This window comes from Vulpes lagopus, chromosome 12, assembly GCF_018345385.1.
Source record: "Vulpes lagopus strain Blue_001 chromosome 12, ASM1834538v1, whole genome shotgun sequence".
NCBI lineage: Eukaryota > Metazoa > Chordata > Mammalia > Carnivora > Canidae > Vulpes > Vulpes lagopus.
Genome location: NC_054835.1, coordinates 45,577,621 through 45,598,330, shown reverse-complemented (window position 1 = coordinate 45,598,330; position 20,710 = coordinate 45,577,621). Strand labels below are relative to the sequence as shown.

General features: G+C 36.6%; 1 protein-coding gene across 10 annotated transcripts in view; it reads right to left on the bottom strand.

Moving 5' to 3' along the window:
- Positions 1-20,710, bottom strand: part of TANC2 (tetratricopeptide repeat, ankyrin repeat and coiled-coil containing 2) — a 362,852-nt gene that overhangs the window by 144,299 nt on the left and 197,843 nt on the right. For all 10 annotated transcript variants that reach the window (XM_041724731.1, XM_041724730.1, XM_041724735.1 and 7 more), the window contains one exon: positions 1,254-1,402. In XM_041724731.1, the coding sequence (XP_041580665.1) occupies positions 1,254-1,402 (149 nt within the window). The remainder of the gene's footprint in view (positions 1-1,253; positions 1,403-20,710) is intronic.

The window sequence follows — 20,710 nt, the reverse complement described above, 5'->3', positions numbered from 1 at the left end:
CACACAGGTAGAAAAGGGAGTACAGGTAGCTAGAAATACACAGGAGTTAAGGGGAAAGGCAGGGTTAGAGTAATTCAGGAGTTAAGAGAGAATTAAAAAAAAGAATGGAGGAATTTCAGTATGATTAGACTCTCCAGGCATCTGAATTTTATAAAAACTGCCCAGGTGATTATAATGTGCAGCCAGCAAAACCAATGATTGAGGGAATGAGGACATAAACAGAGAAGTGAGGAGAGAGCTCCGGAACACCTGAACATATGATCTATAAATATATCTGAATAATCCTTGATGACTATGATTTTATGACAAAACATATGACATAGACTCTTCACAAATATTTGTTAAGAATATATAAGATGAAATCAATTTGTCATCTTGTAGAATAAAACGATTCACTACAGGACATACATTTTAAAAATTAAGACCACACAAATGAATCTGAGTCTACTTACTTTGGTACATTTAAACTAAATAATAGTCAAACGAAAAAAAAATCTATGAAATAAATTTTTTTTTCAAATTGCTGATACTTTTTAACTTTCTGACATGAATATTTGGATTCTTAATTTTTCAGATTTTCACTTTCTAATATATATAATTCAAAACTAAAATTTTTGAGCACATCTTTAACAAGTTTTATATACTACAAATATGTAGTTATATTTTGTTATTATTTTGTTATATTTTGTAATTATTTCAGTTTAAAATATTTTCTAATTTCTTGTGATTTCTTCTTTGACTGAAATGCTATTTGAAAGTATATTAATAGTCAAAAATTTAGGGGATTTTCTAAATTATCTTTTAGCTACCATCTTCAAGGTTATTATTTTGTAATTGGTTAATTCTACTATTATCACAGCAACTGTAATCCAAAATTTGCTGAGACCTGCTCAACATATTGTCAGTTTGGTAAATAATCCATATGTACCTGAAAATGAAGTGTATTCTACATAATTTCTGGATGTAGTGTTCATATTAAAATGTCAATTGTTTCTTGGCTTTACATTTATTTATTTCCTCATTCACTCCATAAATGAATCAAACCTTTAAAGCGGCTTTTTAAATCTAAGACTGAAACTAAAAGGTGTTTCATAAACTAAAGAAATACAGAGATTATGGAAAATTAAGCTGTATCTTTAGGGCTCAAAGTCATTCAACAATTGGGAAACACACCTACACACAACCTGCAACATTTTTCCTGGTATAATAGGCTGATTTATTCCATGTTTCACAGGTGCCAGCATGCAGTTTACCTGATTTTCATCCTGTACTTCCATGTTGTATTGGTCACCTGGCTGAACTTCCGTGACTTTCTCTCCAAGGAGGAAACCCAGACGAGTCATGAGTGTGTTTGCTGCCTCATCTACAGATGGAGGGGGACCAAGTTCCTGTTCAGCATCACCTGTAACAGGCAGACATTGAAACACATGAATCTTTCAAAACAAAATGGCTTCATTCTGCAACTATTCTTACATTCAATTTGGTCATTCCCTTTGTTTTCATTTTAAATCCAAAATTACAAGGTCCCTGCCTAGACACTGATTTTCCCACTTTGGCATATTATAACTGATACATTTTCTCGGATTATCCTTAATGTATCTACTTAAAACCTGAGTTTGATAGAGTGCTTGTAATTTACTGAATAGAAGTTTCCAGTTCTTTGGCAGTTAGGCTTCCAATTCAGTCCTAGTCTTGGGATCTAGTTCCTACCACGATCCCCACCTTCATTCAGGTTCTTTTATTTTCTTTTTCTTTCCTCTTACAGTTTATGTAATCTTTTTTTCAAAAGATTTAGAAATCAGTTCAAGCTTATAAGAAAGTTTCAATAAGGGGATCCCTGGGTGGCGCAGCGGTTTGGCGCCTGTCTTTGGCCCAGGGCGCGATCCTGGGGACCCGGGATCGAGTCCCACGTCGGGCTCCCAGTGCATGGAGCCTGCTTCTCCCTCTGCCTGTGTCTCTGTCTCTCTGTGTGACTATCATAAATAAATAAAGCCGCTCTGATCAACTAAAGAATCTTAAGCAGCCACTGAGGAAGAGACGTGCAGAAAACCGAGAATTCCCAGGACATGATGGGTGGAGGACTTCAAATTCCTTGCTTATAAAAACTAGATTTAAAAAAAAAAAAAAAAAAAAAAAAAAAAAAAGAAAGTTTCAATAATACAAAAAATATTTTTTTCTTAACCATTTGAAGGTACAGACATGTCCTGTTATCCCTAGTTAGTATGTATGTCCTGAAAGTGACATATTTATATATTATATTTATAATGCTGTGTTAACTTTGCTCACTTGGTTAAGGTAGTGTTTGCTAGATGTTGCCACTCCAAAATTATATTTTTCTCTTTGTAATGAATAAGTATTTTGTGGAGGGACATTTTGCATCCATGCAAATACATCTCACTTCTCAATAAATTTTTAAATTAAAAAATATTTTTTGCAATAAAATATACTTACCAAGATTTTCCATTTTAACTAATCTTACATGTACAGTTCAGTGGCATTAAGTTCATTCACAGTGTTGTACAGCCACTGCCACCGTCCATTTCTAGAATTTTTCATCCTCCCTCAAAGAAACAGCACCATTAAATAAAAACTCCCCATTCCATCCTCTTACTAGCCCCCCAGCTAACCTCTATCCCACTTCCTGTCTCTATGAATTTGCCTATTCTCAGTACCACATAAGTGGAACCACACAATATTTGTCCTTTTATGTCTTGTTTATCTGAATTTGCATGTTTTCAAGGATCATCCATGTTGTAGCATGTATCAGAACTTCACTCCTTTTTATTAATAAATAATATTCCACTGTATGTATGCTACCATAGGTTATTCAACTGATGTTGGACATCTGGGGTTGTTTCCATCTGTTAGGTATCATTAATAATGATAGTATGAACACTGGTGTAAAAGTATCAGTCTGAATCTTTCAATGAACTTTTTGCCCACTATTTTTTAGCATTCACTAATGTTTCTTGGTTAAATTAATTACTACCATGCTTGTCATGTAGTGATTTTTCTAAACCCATCACTCTTTCTACAGTTTAGTTTCTTTTCCTTACCTATTTATCTGAACCAAACAATTCCTATCCACTAATAAGCTATAATCTGTTACTCTCATTATTTGTTTTGTTGCTCCAATTGTCCCAGATTTGGACAGGGGAAGCCCTTTGAATTTGGCTCTTGTAACCTTTAACAAATCCGTGTCATTTTCTGAGCATTATTTTTCTTTCTGGTACAAGATGTTCCAAGCTCATTTTTTACTTTCCCTGTCCTAGCTCTAGAATCAGATGCTTTTCCAAGAAGCCCTGGTTCTTTTTGGTGGAGAAAGGCATATAGAATATCAGGTATACTCATGGCAATTAGGATGCCACCATCCTCCAGATCCACTTGGACAGATATAGGCAGTATAATCATGCACATACATACATACATACATGTATATATACGTACATTCACACATCTTTATATTCATTTTCACTTATAAATCTGTACATAAATACACTCCCCAAAAGTTCCTGGTGATGCTCAAATTCCAATTCAATTCCATAAGGTACATTCTAGGGTTTTTTTTTCCTCTGAAGTTTTTTTCCCAAAGTTGTAAATTTGCACTCCAATAGTGAGAAATCTGGCTCTCAATGTCCTTGCTTAATCTGTTCCCCCTTCACATACAAATGTCACCGCTGTTCATTGCTGCCCTGCTCTACTCTCCCTCATTGGAATCCTATCTCATGCCACAGGAGCTGGACTAGCACTTTTCCCACAGTCAGGGTTATTTTATTTTATTTTTAAGAGAGGGAGAGGGATCCCTGGGTGGCGCAGCGGTTTGGCGCCTGCCTTTGGCCCAGGGCGCGATCCTGGAGACCCGGGATCGAATCCCACATCGGGCTCCCGGTGCATGGAGCCTGCTTCTCCCTCTGCCTGTGTCTCTGCCTCTCTCTCTATCTCTCTGTGACTATCATAAATAAATAAAAAAATTTAAAAAAACTAAAAAAAAAAAAAAAAAAAGAGAGAGGGAGAGAGAGTGCACGGGTGTGAGTTGGGGGAGAGGCAGAAGGAGAGAATCTCAAGCAGTCTCCCTGCTGAGCTCGGAGCCTGATGCAGGGCTAGATCCCAGGACCCATGAGATCATGACCTGAGCTGAAATGATGAGTCAGACACTTAAACCTGAGCCATCCAGGCCCCCATGGTCATTTTTTTAAATTGCTATATAATTCATATACCATAAACTCTATCCTCTTAAAAATGTATAATTCCATGGCTTTTAGTATATTCATAAGGTTATACAACCACCGTCACTTTTTTTTTTAAGATTTTATTTATTTATTTGACAGAGAGAGAGTGCCAGAGAATACAAGCAGGGGGAATGGCAGAGGGAAAGAGAGAAGCAGGCTCTTCACCAAGCAGGGAGCTGGAAGCAGGGCTTGATCCCAGGACTCCAGGATCAGGACCTGAGCCAAAGGCAGACACTTAACCGACTGAGCCACCCAGGTGTACTCCACCATCACTTTCTAATACTAATATTTTATTATTATCTATAATAATTCTAATATTTTAAAAACCCCAAAAAGAAACCCCATTAAGGTTCATTTTTGCCCTGAAATTTAGACCCCTCTCCCCCAAATGCCTGATCACTGGTATTCATTCACTCTGCTTCCAGACTGCTACATTCTTTCCATATAATTTGCTTTTCAGGTTCTCTATTTAGGCTATTTTTCAATGGTTACCAATTATAGGAATTCCTCTTTTTTTTTTTTTTTTTTTAAATTTTTTTTTAAATTATTTATTTATTTATGATAGTCACAGAGAGAGAGAGAGAGGCAGAGACACAGGCGGAGGGAGAAGCAGGCTCCATGCACCGGGAGCCCGACGTGGGATTCGATCCCGGGTCTCCAGGATCGCGCCCTGGGCCAAAGGCAGGCGCCAAACCGCTGCGCCACCCAGGGATCCCAGGAATTCCTCTTTTAAAACCTTTTGACTGAGGGATGCTAAACAAAGTCAGTATGAGGTTTTTACTTGGACTCACCCTCAAGAGAAACTTATTTCCAAGTAGAGAATTTATAATCATTTTTTGGCCTTTTGGCTAAGATAAATACAAATAGAGAATTTACAGAAATCATACAAAAAGGAGCCAGGGAATGCAAGATGATCTACTCTAAATGTGATGTATAAATAATTTATTTAAACTATCTGCTTAATCTAACTTGATTCATGTTCAACATTTTTTCAGATTTTGTTAGTCCGACTTTATAACAATCTAGGTAGCACAGATCCCATAGGACATTACAAAAATCTTTTTTTATTTTTTTCTCAGTGAGACATATCCTTTCAATGCAGCAAGCATTAGCTATAATGTCATCTGGTTCAATGCCAAAATATAACAGTTTCTTAATTTTTTAGGATATTCAGTCTTATACATTAAACCACTCCATATGGCAAGAAAGTATGATTTACATGGTTATTATCCAGTTTACATTTATCTTAGCTTCTCTACTAAAGTTATAAGCTGGGGTCAGAGGAATGGAATATATGTGTATTTTTATATACTATTATTGAACTCAAGTGTTCTATCTGTGGAAAATCTATATAGAACTTTCACTGAATTTATGTCGGAGTTGAAAAATAGGCTCTATTTCCTCTTCCCTACTTCCTTTCTAAGTCAACAAAAATAGATTTCTTGCCATAGAACAGATATAATAGAATCGATGTTATTTTTATTTACAAATATTTAAGTTTATATAGTTCATGCTGCCCTCCTGCCCTCCCCAAGAATGAAAGCCTCTTATTCCTTGATAAAATAAAAAGGTAACTGCTACATTCAAACTGATGAATTACCCTTTCCCTTTCTAAAGATTAAACTAGCTAAGCTCTTCCAAATTCTTCTTAACATAGATTCCTGACCTCTATACATTCTGGGGCCCCATTTTGTTTTTTTCTAAGAAGGTATTCTGATAATTATCAAATATTTTCTATGTACACATTAACACTAGGTACCATGAGGATTTATATAATATGAAGGATGTATAGTCATTGACTTTAAAAAGTTTATAATCTATATGGAAAATAAGACAGATTATATGATTCATTTAACATGGTGTTTATTGTATACAAATCACTGAACACTTTTACAAATATTAACTTATTCAGTCTCTATAACAACTTTATGAAATAGGTATTGCTATCTTCATTTTACAGATGAGAAAATTCAGGCACAGAGAAATTAAGTCACCTCATATCCCACAAGCAATAAATGGTAGAGCCATGTTTACAACCCAGGCTCCCTGACTCCAGAATCAATGCTCCCAACTAGTATGTTATATGGCTCCCTCACTGGAAAGTAATATTATAAATAGGTCTAAATAAAAGACAACTTCTTATAAGCCATTGTTTATATATGATATTGTGATATAACAAATACATATTTGGTCCTTGTTCCCAGTTGTTGGAACTAAGCTCCTAAACTATTGGAATTGGCTGAGTGACAGTAGTCAGAGAAGCATCTTTTCTTTTCCATATGCCCTTCTGTGGTGACTCATAGTGGGTCATTAAACAGCAGCAGGATGGAGGCTAGTTGCCAGAGGAACCAACCATGTAGTTATAGGGTTAGAACTTTCAACGCCCACCCTCCCAACCTACAGGGAGGGGAAAGGGGCTGAAGATTGAGTAAATCGATCATGGTCAATGATTAATCAATCATGTCTACATAATGGACATGTTTAATATTTTCATGGATATGAGGTTTGGAGAGCTTCTAGGTTGATGAACATATCCACATACTGGGAGGATGGTGCATCTAAATTCCACAAAAACCCAAATCTCTGTGCTCAAGACTTTTCTGGACCTCCCCTTACATACCTCTTTATCTAAATGTTCATTTGTATCATTAAAGATATCCCTTATAAGGGTTGCCTGGGTGACTCAGTTGGTTTAGCGTCCGACTCTTGACCTCAGCTCAAGTCTTGATCTCAAGGTCATGAGTTCAAGCCCCATGTTGGGCTCCATGCTAGGCATGGAGCTTACTTAAAAAAAAAAAAAGAAAAGAAAAGAAAAGAAAAGAAAAGTAAAGAAAAGAAATCTCTTTGATAAACTGGTAATACTGAAGTGCCTTCCTGAGTCCTGTAAGCCATTTTGTGATTTTTGAGAATATCATACATAAAAAATTATGTAGTATGCAATCTTTTGAGATTGGCTTTTTAAAAATTCAGCATAATGCTTTTAAGATCCATTCAAATTGTTGCCTGTTTCAAAATTTGTTCCTTTTTATTTCCGGGAAGTAGTAATATGTTGCATAGATGTACCACATTTTGTTTAACCATTCACCTGCTGAAGGACATTTGGGTTGTTTCCAGTTTCTGGGTATTCTGAATAAAACTACTACAAACATTGACGTACAATGTTTTATGTGAACATAAGCTCTAGTAGATACAGACCAGGAATTCTGCTAAACATACTACATTATACAAAAGAGCTCCCCCTAACGAATGATTAGTTAGCCTCAAGAGTCAACCGTACTGAAGCTGAGAAACCCTGAAATAGCTAAAATCACTTTACCCTTAAAATCTGTCAAACTGTATATATTCTTATTTGTTCTTCTTCTTCTTCTTCTTCTTCTTTTTTTTTTTTTTTTTGAGAGAGAGAGAAATAGAAAGAGAGAGAGCAGGGGGAGGGGCAGAGGCAGAGGGGGACTAGATTCCCCAATGAGCAGGGAGCCCAACACAGGGCTCAATCCAAGGACCTCAGATCACGACCTACTAAGGCTAAGGCTAAGGCTAAGGCTAAGGCTGAGGCTAAGGCTAAGGCAGGCACTCAACTGATGGACCCACCCAGGTACCCTCAATCTGTTATTTCTGAGGATTCCTAGAATTACTTCAATTTCTGGCTCATATTGAATTTTTAGTCTTTAGATTGTTTCCCTCCTGAGTGTGGGGTTTGTTTTCTGCGCTACTCAATTCTGCTCCCCCTACCCCACCTAGGGTACCTGCTCTTGTAACTCTCAAAATTCCTCTTAAATCCTCATATCAAATATTTGCTGTCAAAATGCCTCTTGGGGCACCTGGATAGCTCAGTTGGGTAAGTCTAACTTTGGTTCAGGTCATGCTCTTGGAGTCCTGGGATCAAACCCTGGGGTGGGCTACACGCTCAGTGGGATGTCTACTTCTCCCTCTCCCTTTCCCTCTGTCCCTCCCCTGTGGTCATGCTCTCTCACTGTCAAATAGATAAAATCTTTAAAAAAAAATTCCTCTTCAATCTTCGTACCAAATGTTTTACCCATTTTTTGTCTCATCCATGATCATTCAGGCAACATGAAAAGGATGTCATTTTTATAACCAAACACACCAATTAAGGTATATCCCTAAACAAAGATAGTACTTTCCTTGAGTGGAGTTCTACTGTGACTTCTTTAATAATGATGAATTTGGAGTATGATAAACAAAACGAGATGATCACTGTAAGACTATTTTACACAAAATAAATCCTACAACCTTCATACATTCTCTGCAGATTAAAACTATTTAAATTTACAGCTCTTATTTTATCTTGGCTATCAGAGAGGAGTGTATTTATGTATTAGGCTTTGCTCCCAGAACACTGAAAAAAGAATACAGCACCATAAGAACTAAAATTTACATGGTAATGGAAAGGTCCAGGAATAGTAAAGAAAACTTATAGAAGAATGACTTCTCTTACTTAATATCAAGATTTAATATAATGCTAAAGCACTTAAGACAGTATGACTGACACAAGCATAAATAAAAAGACCAATGGAACAGAAAAAAGAACTGAGAAGCATATCTATACACATATAATTCATCTGATTTTGGCCATGGGTGAGCCACTGCCATATTAGTCATAGGATGGTATTTTCAAAAATTGATGATGGATCAATATATGAATAAAAATAAAACCTGCTCCTACCTCATACCATATACAAAAATCAATTCCATATGGATTACAGAACCAAATATGAAAGGTAAAACAATAAATTTCCTGGAAGATAAACTAATAGAATATCTGCATGACTTAGGACTAGGCAAAGATTTCTTAAACAGGACACAAAAGGTACTTAGCCACAAAAGAAGATTGGTTTTTAGTGGTTTATTAATAAGAAAAACTTCTGTTCACTAAAGACAGCATTAAGATGGTAAAAAGGTAAGCCATAAGGTAGGAAAAGGTATCTTTTTTTTTTTTAAGATTTTATTTAGGGCAGTCTGGGTGGCTTAGCGATTTGGCGCTGCCTTCGGCCCGGGGCCTGATCCCGGAGATCCGGGATCGGGTCCCGCATTGGGCTCCCTGCTTGGAGCCTGCTTCTCCCTCTGCCTATGTCTCTGCCTCTCTGTGTCTCTCATGAATAGAGAGACACAGAGAGACAGAGAGGCAGAGACACAGGCAGAGGGAGAAGCAGGCTCCAAGCAGGAAGCCCAATGTGGGACTCGATCCCCAGACTCCAGGATCACGCCCCATCTAAAGGCAGAGGCTCAACTGCTGAGCTATCCAGGTGTCACAGGAAAAGATATCTTTAATTCATATACTCAACAAAGGATTTCTTTATAGAATATATAGAGAACCCATACAAACAACAAGAAAAATAAAGACAATTTCATCAAAAGATGAACAAAAAAAAATCTATATAAGAATTTACAAAAGAGGATGTCCAAATGTCCAATAAGCATATGAAAAGCTGGTTCAACATTACTGGAAGATGAAGATCAAAATCACAGTGAGATACTACTACATATGTATAGCGCAGAATAGCACACAAAATAAGCAAACCCTGAATAATACAGGGTAAAAAAAATACTTAGATACTGCTATACTGGTAGGAATGTAAATTGGTAGCACTGAATTTGGGAAAAATTTTAAGCCGAACATACTGAAACTCTAGCATATCCACTGCTGGGTATATAACAAAAGGAAAATATACAAAGGTGTAGCAAATACTCCTAGTAGAATTGTTCATAATAGGCAAAATTGAAAATGTCCATCAAGAGTAGATATACAATAAAATATGACAGCAATAAAAGACAATCTCATAAATATGGTATTGAATAAAAGAAGAGAGATTCAAAAGAATACATACTAAGTGATTTCATTTGTACTAAGTGTGAAAACTGAGAAAGGAAATAACAGAATGGTACTCATAATAGTGGTTATATTTATATAGAGTGGATAATGATGCAGGGGAAGCATGAGGAAAACTTCTAAAAGTGCTGGTAATGTTCTATATCTTGATTTGGGTAATGGGTGTGTTCTGGGTGTGTTCTATATGGGGTGCTATATGGGTGTGTTCGTGTCATAGAATTTCATCAAGACTATGCAATTATGAAAAAAAAAAAAGACTATGCAATTATGACTTGTGCACCTTTCTGTACTTATAGTTTAATTTTTTAAAATTACATAAAATGTATTAAGGACACTGGGTTTGAGAATGAAACAATATTCACAATAATCTGGTTTTTCCCTCCAAGAAAGAAGTCTAAAATTATGAAAAAAGAAACAATGCTGTATTTTAAAATTTAGTATAAAATTAAAAATTACTTGGCCACTCCTCTTATACCACTCATCAACTTAAAGCAGATCAATGACATACAGGTAGAGAGAAGCCAATGAAAACAAGAAATATTTTATAAATAAAGGAAGTGCTGGAGGCCACAGAGAAAGAAAACAATTAAACTTGTCTTAGAAGGGTGGAGGCAGGAAAAGGAGAGAAGATACCTCTTGGAGGAGGCTATACTCAAAATTCTTATAATAGATGAGGCTGGTTTTGTAACAGAAGAGTTAAGGAAAAAGAGCAGAGGGAGCAATTTTCAAATTCAAATTCTATATAACTTACCAGTTCAAATACAGAGCTCTAAGTTCAAAACAGATTAAATGCAGTATATTTAATGCTATTCTAAAGGGGTGTTTTAAATTTATTTCTAGAATAATAATACTGATAGTACTAGTAGTAATAACAACAATAACTAACACTTATTGGGATGTTAGTGTCTAGTACTTTTTTCTAAGTGCTTTACATGTATTAAATCACTTAATCTTCACAATGTTCCCTACCCTATAGTTAGTAAAAGAGAGGCCCATGGAGATTAAGTTCTTGCTTGCCCATGGTTACAGTTAGGTCAGTGACAGAGTTAATAGTGAAATCCAGGCTGTCTGGCTCCCGAGTTTGTATTCTCAATCACCTCATTATTTTGTCAGGAAATATATGATTGCTGAATACAAACTGTTTATATGGTTATTTTATTTACTTTTATCTTTAATAGTGTCCTGATGATAGACAATATAGGAAAACATTCATTAACTCGATAAATATTTACTGAGTATTTTCTGTGTGTCTGGCACTGTGTCAGATGTTACACGTACATTTATGAACAAGGGGCACAGCCCCTATTATTAAGGAGGTTATAATCTCATGGAGGAAAACAGAAAATTAATCAATCAATTAAATCATAGTAAATTAAACTATGTGAGAAATACAATGCAGGCAATAAATAGGATGCTGTAAAAAAAGCAAGTGCTGAACATTTTGGTTCGTATTTTCCTTGATGACACCAATTTTCCTTTCAGAGATGGTTTACACTTTAAATTTGCAAAAAAAGTGTCTTTTATTTAAAGTAGGCAAACCACAGAGGGGTTAGACAATGACTAAAGCTGTGTCAAAAAATGAGTGTCTAATAGCCAATGAATCCAAACCCCTAATCTACATCCCTAACATGGCAGGCTACACAGTCTCAGTGTATAGACTCTCTTAATTCCCTGCATTCTCTTAGCATTTTCACATCAAGCTGTTTACATTTTCCTTTATGATCTGCTAATTATAAACTGCTTGCTCTCATCTATTTCAAAACTCAGAAATTTGTACCACATTTAATCAAATAAAGAAACCCATTCTTTCTTTCCAACAGCGTTCTAAAACCTATGATTAGCTTGGCCCAATTGCCAAAGCAAACCTGGTTATATTTTCAATTCTTAGTTCTTAAATGATTACCTAAACTTTTTCCTTCTCTAATGAATATTGGAAAATGCGTGGCTGTTAAAATCAGGGCTGTTATTTGTCACAGTAAGTGCTGAAGTCGGCATGGAGGCTCTGCCACATTCTCCCAAAATGGAGCTCCAGTTTTATTATATAGCTCCAGTTCTTCAAGCTTGTGAACCCCTCTGTAGTAAATTAGAAAGTGAAAAGATAGATTCTTAGCAGACAGAAATCAATGTCATTTACATATATTTATAATGTACTCAATTGTTTCATTTTGCCTGATGTTTTGGGTTCATCTCATTCATTCAACACACACTAAATAAACATCTACTGTGTACTTACTAGTCACCACACTAAGCACTGTGGATTTAGTTGTAAGCATAAGGAAGAAAATATATTAAATCGTTCAGATGGATTTTTTTTAAGATTTTATTTATTTATTCATGGCGGGGGGTGGGGGCAGAGACACAGGCAGACACATGAAGCAGGCTCCATGCAAGGAACCTGACTTGGGACTCGATTCCGGGTCTCCAGGATCATGCCCCAGGCTGAAGGCAGGCGCTAAACTGCTGAGCCACCCAGGGACCACCCCCCCCCCCGGTGGGTGTTTTTGATAATTTTAGTGTTTATTTTTTCTTGGTTGGATACCTGAGAAGAAATGATGGAGGATTAATCATTTAAAAGCTTTCATTTGGGCAGCCCCGGTGGCCTGGTGGTTTAGTGCTACCTTTGGCCCGGGGTGTGATCTTGGGCACCTGGGATCGAGTCCCACATCAGGCTTCCTGCATGAAGCCTGCTTCTCCCTCTGCCTGTGTCTCTGCCCCTATCTCTCTCTGTGTCTCTCATGAATACACAAAATATTAATAAGAAAATAATTAAAAGCTTTCACTGGAAAAATGCCATGATGATTCACCTACAGCTTAACTCTTTTCTCTAGGGCAAACAGCATATCTTCTCTGTCATAATAAAAAATGTCACTTGGTTAGGGAAAGATAAGGCATCTGATGTATGAGAGAACTCATTGCATAGAATTTTAACTAAGAAAAATAATATCATTGTTCTGTTAAGTTACCAGAAAAAAAAAAATCCGTATTTTGTGCCCTTGACTATAATGGAAGTTTTACTTGTACACAAATGAATTCTAACCAATGTTCTTTAAGACTTATAATAGAAAAATTACTTGTATAAAAAAAATAATACCTTTAGATTTTAAGGATAACCTTCTGTTCTATAGTAGCCAAAGATGATTTACATGGATTAACAGAAGATTAACTCTTTAATAAATACACTAGTCATTTTGTGGTAAAACACAAAAATGTCTTGTGTGGCTTTTAAAATTCAATGTTTTAATCAAACATTAACCATTAGGTAAGAACATTCCTTCTAAATTGGTTTGCAACAGAGCCAAGAAATAGAAAGCTAGACTGTAGTAAGCTTATGTCTCATGATCCTCTTTAAACATGAAAAGAAATTCTCTGATCATTTTGCATGATGACTCCTATTTCCTATTTAATTTTCTTTTTTCTGGCAACAACAGAAACATCAGTTTCATCTACTCACATTTATAACTGAACTTTTATGGCTACTATAGAAGTTAAGATAAAAGCAGAAAACATAGTAATGCTGAACTTATCTCAATGATCTATGAAATATATTTGAGATTTGTGGCTCAATAAAGTAGACATTTTCCTTTCCAAACTAATGATAAGAGGTCAAATGAGGCCTGCTGGAGATTAGGAGCAGAAAGGCAAGTTTTTCAACAATTTAGTATCAAGGGTCATATAACCACAATAGGCAAAACTTACAAAATTTTGATGCAAAATACAAATCTTTAGTTCTCAAGTCCAAAGAGGAGACAACTTGCTCAAAGAGATGGACCATGAATCAACTCTAAAAGTCTGTTTGAAAAGGGAACTTCTTTATATTTCAAGTAATCACCTGGCTAATACTACTATTTCAATTTACTATATTGCTCCCAGACTTAAGGAGACTGGTTTATTCAAAGAGGTTAAGTTCTAAGACTGTTTTAGTATACAGTCTGCTTCCATTTAGCTTCATGGAGAGCACAGAATGAAAAATAAAGATTTTTTTAATACACTTTAGAATATGTATGCAATCTAAAAATATAAATGCTCAAATTCCATCTTCCCACCCCAAAGGAAATGGTGGTGTCAAAGACCTTTCAGTAACTGGAGACCCTCTATCTTATGACAACTAATAAAAACTGAACAAAATATACCTTAAAAATCTTTTTAAAAACATTAAAGACCAAACAAGGTGGTGACAAATCAAAAGATAAGAACAGAAAGAAGATGAAAATCCAGAATGGAGATCTCGTCCAGCACCAACGGTCACTTTAACCAGGGGAAGCAGTGATTGAGCAGCTGAGCTGTGCTTCTGTCTATCTCATGAGGTCAGGGAACCAAAACTGCAGTCTAGGATCTGCCAAGAGTGGGAAATCTAGTAAAGCAACCTACACTTTGGGCTGAAATCTTAACTGTACCCTGGGGGTAAAGATAAACCGGAAGTAAACTAGGCCTTGAAATTTTGCCTTAAGTCATCTGAAACCACAAACTCTGAACTTGGATCAAACTGGTCCCACGTGGCAGAAGCCAATACAAATCTTCTCTAGAGGAAAAAAAAATCATCATCCTATCTTTACGTTATTTCTACACATATTTTCAAATATTAAATCCAGTACATAAAAATAATTAGGAGTATGAGAACACAAAAGAATCTGAAGAAATAATGGACAAAAGTAATAGTGGTGCAGGTGATGGGGTACAGTACTACAGTTGATCTCTTAATTCTTTTTTTTTTAGATTTTATTTATTTATTTATTTATTTATTTATTTATTTATTTATTTATGACAGAGAGAGAGGGGGGGGGGAGAGGGAAAGAGAGAGGGAGAGAGGGAGAGAGGGAGAGAGGCAGAGGGAGAAGCAGACTCCGTGCAGGGAGCCTGACGTGGGACTCGATCCCGGGTCTCCAGGATCACACCCTGGGCTGAAGGCGGCCGTAAACTATTGGGCCACTGGGGCTGCCCAAGATAATTCTTAATATATCTCATAAAGTTGTGGTAGAAAAGAGCTAGTGTCTGTGGGACGATGATTGGTGGAGATGGAGGAAGGAGAGAATAACGGAAGAGCTGCAAGAATGATGATCACACCATTGGAGATGGCAAATATTTCCCTAACACCACTAGAAGCTACTTTTTTTTTTTTTTTTTAAAGATCGATTGATTGATGATAGACAGAGAGAGAGAGAGGTAGAGACACAGGAGGAGGGAGAAGCAGGCTCCATGCCGGGAGCCCCACATGGGACTCAATCCTGGGACTCGAGGATCGTGCCCTGGGCCAAAGGCAGGTGCTAAACCACAGAGCCACCCAGGGATCTCCTAGAAGCTACTGGTTGAGGAAAGTCTCCTCAGTTCTTTTCTTTACAAAGTAACTTCACATTTCAACTATTTAATCATGCATGTTTTCTTCTGGTATAGCTAACTACAGTAGCTAATAACAAAATGATATTCTAAATGGTAGTATATGGAAGCTAATAAAGGACCTAAATCAGGAACTCTTGATCCGAGATCCTCTGCTACCTGCTCTATTGAAAGTCTGTGAATCCCCTGAAATCGTACGTTGAATTTTTTAAAATTTTTAAAAAGATTTTATTTATTTATTCATGAGAGACTGGGGGGGGGGGGGGCGGGGTTGAGACACAGGCAGAGGGAGAAGCAGGCTCCATGCAGGAAGCCTGACATGGGACTCGATCCTGGGTCTCCAGGATCAGGCCTTGGGCCGAAGGTGGCACTAAACCGCTGAGCCACCCAGGCTGCCTGAAATCGTATGTTTTAAAGGGAGAGAAATGAAATTTTCCTTTACTCAAAGGAAAATTTCATTCTTTTATCCTCCAGTGCTTCTCTGCACCTCCTAAAAAAAAAATAACAACTCCCAGTAACCCATAGCAGAGACTGCAAACTCAAATACCCTCAGGATACAAGCAGTTTTAATATGTCTGTCATGACTGGGTTAATGGTAGCAGGAAGTGATAAAATATATATTGAACTGCCACCAAGAGAGCATTCTAATACTAATTTTTTAAAAAGTGCTTGCCAAACAGGTTTTTGATTAACTAGAAAAACTGGTCTACTGCTTTAGGGTTAAACATAAGTTTGGAGGTTAAGATGGTGGTCTAAGATGCTTTCCATAGTTCTAAGAACTACCTTTCAACATGGCTCAGAAGACAGTAAAATAGAAAAATGGGCAATTGATGGGAACACTAGATCCATGTTAGTCTGAGAGCAAAAATTGCCTAAGTTGGGGCACGTACATAAAAATCTAAGGAATTTTAATTATAGGACCCCACTTCTTGAAAATGGAGGGGTCTAAATCTCTCCTACTTATCCCTCCTTCTCTTCCAAATTACTGCCTTCTTTAAATTAACTCACCTAGGGCCTAAGTTAAAGAATCAAGAATCAACTTTTAGGGAATCTCTCCAATTACAGAGAGGAGTATTTAGATGCCTTGCTTTAGGGTATGGAATGGGAGTTAGAAATAATGCAAATCCATTAGAATACTCTAGTCTTTCTTATTAACTTTGGTTTATTCAACTAGTTTACAGATAAAACTATTTACATAAAGCAACAAACCTGTTTTATTAATTTTTTTGAAACCCAGACAATATGCAAAATTTTTTATGTAGGTGTAATTTTCCGGAGACATTGTCCATAAATTTCATCAGGAATCATTTTGCAATATATATATGTATATGAAATCATGCATATTGTAGACCTTAAGCTTACACAATGTTATATATCAATTATATCTCAAAAAAGCTGGAAAATTTTTTTTTTTTACAAATAGATTCCCTAAAAAACAGTAAGTAAACTTAAATCCCATCTTTAATTCTGCAGTCTTATTACTGATAACTTAGACATAAGTGGGCAAAAAAGTCACCCACACATATACACACATAGTTGCTCTGCCTTTTGCTTTTCAGAAATTAAATTTCTAAAATATTAGGGATTATATATATATATATATGTGTGTATATATATATATACATATATATATATATATATACATATATATATATATATTTTTTTTTTTTTAATTAGTAGAACCCAACCTGGGGCCTGAACTCACAACTCTAAGATCAAGACCTGAGCTGAGATCAGGAGTCAGACATCCAACTGACTGAGTCACCCAGGTATCCCTGGACTTTGCATATTTTTTAACTCACTAGTTTGGCACTTAGCTAAGAAAATGGGCTTTTAAAAGCTAATAATCTCCTATCACAATGCCCTACTTCTGATTCTCTCCCACTGAAGTAGGAATCATTACAGAGACAGGATATATAGAGATAGAAAGCACTCACTGCTGGCAACACTTACAGTGTTTCATTGCTTAATAATTGCTTCCAATGTACAACAAGTAGTATGTGCACATTGATGTAAGATGATGACTATTTGGCTGGGATAAAAAGCACTACTTGACAAGCTCAAAAGCCTTAAATACTTCACTGAAATCTCCAAGACTGATGTTTCTCACTGAGTGTTCCTTTGGGTTTTAAACTGAGGTTTCTAATGTCTGCTTGGAATAGACATATATTTGAGATACAAGTTATGGTAAAGAAGCATTACTGCTGTAATGCAGTATTCTCCCTATTATTCCCTTATTGGCCTGGACTTCCTCATCCATAGCACAAACTTATTCTAATGTAGAAAGCTAGGTATGTATATATTGGTCACAGTAAGAAAAAGGATTATCCTCAAAACTCATGTTTGTCTAAATAACAAATTTACTCTCTGTTGGCTTTCAAATCTGGGATTTATTCTAGAAATTGCACACTAAAATAACACGATGTAATCATGCAGGCTTAAAGAGAAAAGCATCATTCTAGAAAGAATTCTTTCACTTTTACTGTACTGTTAATAGTACAGACTGGGAAAGACCTACAGATAGTTATATGAAAAGTAGCAGGTGAGGGGCACCTGGCTGGCTCATTCAGTGAGCAATTCTTGATATTGTGAGTTCAAGCCCCATATTAGGGGTAGAATTTACTTTTTTTTTTTTTTTAAAGTGGAAGGAGAGGTTTGAAAATAAAATTGGTAGGACAACAGGAATTCTGGTGAACCAGTAGCTAAAACCCTTAAAGAACAAGTGGTATGACCTCAGAGTCTAGAGAAACTTCAACAAAGGAAGCGATTGGTACAGTTTGACAATGAGAAATGGAAAGGTGAAGTGTTAGGGAAGAAAGTAGGGGAATGGTCTAGAATGGACTCTCCTGGGTCAGATCTTATTTAAAAACTTGTTGGTGTACATAAGAATTTATTTATTTTTTTTTAATTTTTATTTATTTATGATAGTCACACAGAGAGAGAGAGAGGCAGAGACACAAGCAGAGGGAGAAGCAGGCTCCATGCACCGGGAGCCCGACGTGGGATTCGATCCCGGGTCTCCAGGATCGCGCCCTGGGCCAAAGGCAGGCGCTAAACCGCTGCGCCACCCAGGGATCCCTGTACATAAGAATTTAATTCTTCCTTCAGTTGTTTGTTTATTTTTTAAGATTTATTTTTTTTGAGAGAGAGAGAGAACATGAGCATGGGAGGGGGACAAAGGGAGAGGGAGAAAGAGTCCTAAGCAGACTCCACGCTGAGCACAGAGCCCAACATGGGGCTCGATCTCATGACCCTGAGCCAAAACTAAGAGTTGGATGCTTAACCAACTGTGCCACCTAGGTGCCCGTCAGATGTCAGATGTTAAATGTGGTATTTTCTTTTACTCTCCCTGAGTAAGTTGAAGGATGAGGAGTGGAGAATCCAGCTGAAGGTATGTATTTGCAGTAGCTGCCCCTTTTCAAGGATTGGCTTATCTAATGCCAAAAGATATGCTTGTAGCATAAGCTGTTCCTCAAATAATTCTACTATTTTCCAAATAATCTGAATGTTTTGGTTGGTGTGTACATGGTATCTGACACAGCAGCTCTTATTAGATTTTCAGTATGTTTCATACACTCCTGATTGCCTAACGTTAGCATCTACTATTACTTATCTCTAGTGTTTACCTCTACCATTTATTCTGGTATTTTTCCTTGTTTGCAAGATGTTCCCATTTTTAGTAGTTGTTATTGTTTTATAGTTGACTACTTATTCATCTCATATTTGTTGAGTATTATACAGCAGTCACTAGTCTGAGCAGTAGGGATACAGTAATGAAAAACTGGACAAGTCCTACATTCACAGATCTTATAGTTTAGCATAGTTCATATAGCAATAGACTAACCTCTCCATTCCCTGGGTCACAATTTAGGAAATCCTGTTCTAAGTAAGGTATCTGTTCTAATATAGTAAATACAATCTAAGATCATAACCAGATACAGTAATCTTCCATAATGTATATGGTTTATGCATTTTTTAAGCACAGATAGGTTTAAATACTGGCCACATCTTGGTAAGGAATAATGTTATACTTTGAAAAAAATTTCTGAATAGTGAGAATAGGAGAGAAAGGTATACTACAAAAGGGTGGTAAGTTGTCTTTGTTCCCTATTCTTCTTTTCTATGTTGATCAAGAAAAACAAAAAAGCAAATGTTAGCTGCAGCATCAGAATCTTAATATGACACCATAAGACAGATTTTTCCAAGGCCAAATCGCATGAAAGTGGCATAAATTATATTAGCTATTTTCGTTGAATATATTTTTCTATAAAAGTCAAAACACATTACAGTAAACTTAAAGATATAATAGCACTGATTATAAATTGCTTAATAGTACAGATTACCCTAATAATTTGTAATCTGTAAATAATCTATACTGGTAAAGTAAGGGAAAAGACATGGATAGTTATAAGAAGGACAACAGGAAATTTCTGAATATAAAAAGGGTGGATACTAGGGATATATGGAATTTTTCTGTTGGAATGCAAGGATGAGAAAGATTTATGCTTCCAGGCCATGGAATGGTGCATATCAAATATGTAGAAAAAAGCAAGAAAAAGTTGTTGCTTCACTTAAATAACTTTCCTCAAAATTCCAATTTACTGAGTGTGGATTGGACACAGTGACTTGCTTCTAACAAAGAGAATATGCCAAAAACTGATAGTGTGTCACCTTTTTAAAATGTTTTATTTATTTAAGTAATCTCTATACCCCACGTGGGACTTGTACTAACGACCTCAAGATCAAGAGTCACACACTCTTCAGACTGAACCAGCCAGTGCCCTGTCACTTTTGAGATTATACGATAAGCCTGTCACTTTGATTTTGCTTGCACTCATTCTGCCTCTTGCTTGCTTGCTCTCGTGAAGCAAGCTGCCATGTTGTAAGGTGCCCTATGGAAAAATCCACATGGGAAGGAACTGAAGGCAGCCTTTGGTAAAAAGCCAGTAAGGAACTAAGACCATCACAACAGCCCATACGGAACCAAATCCTTCCAACAATCATATAAGTATGATTGTTGATCATACATGATCATGAAGAACCCCCGCCCCCCCTTGTGAGTAGGACCAGCCCTAATCCAGAGGCAGCCCATCCCTGCACCTCCCTGGAATTTAAGCAACAAAAAATATTCTGGTTGTCCAAGATAAGAAAACCATCCCTCCCCCACGCCCTGACTGAAATGTCCCTGAACAGGTTCATGTTGAGAAATCAATAACCTGGATGCTATGCTACTCCCCCGGTTTCTTTGCCTTTAAGCGGTCTTTTTGCCTTTAAAAGATGCCTGTAATTGCTAATCGGGGCTCTC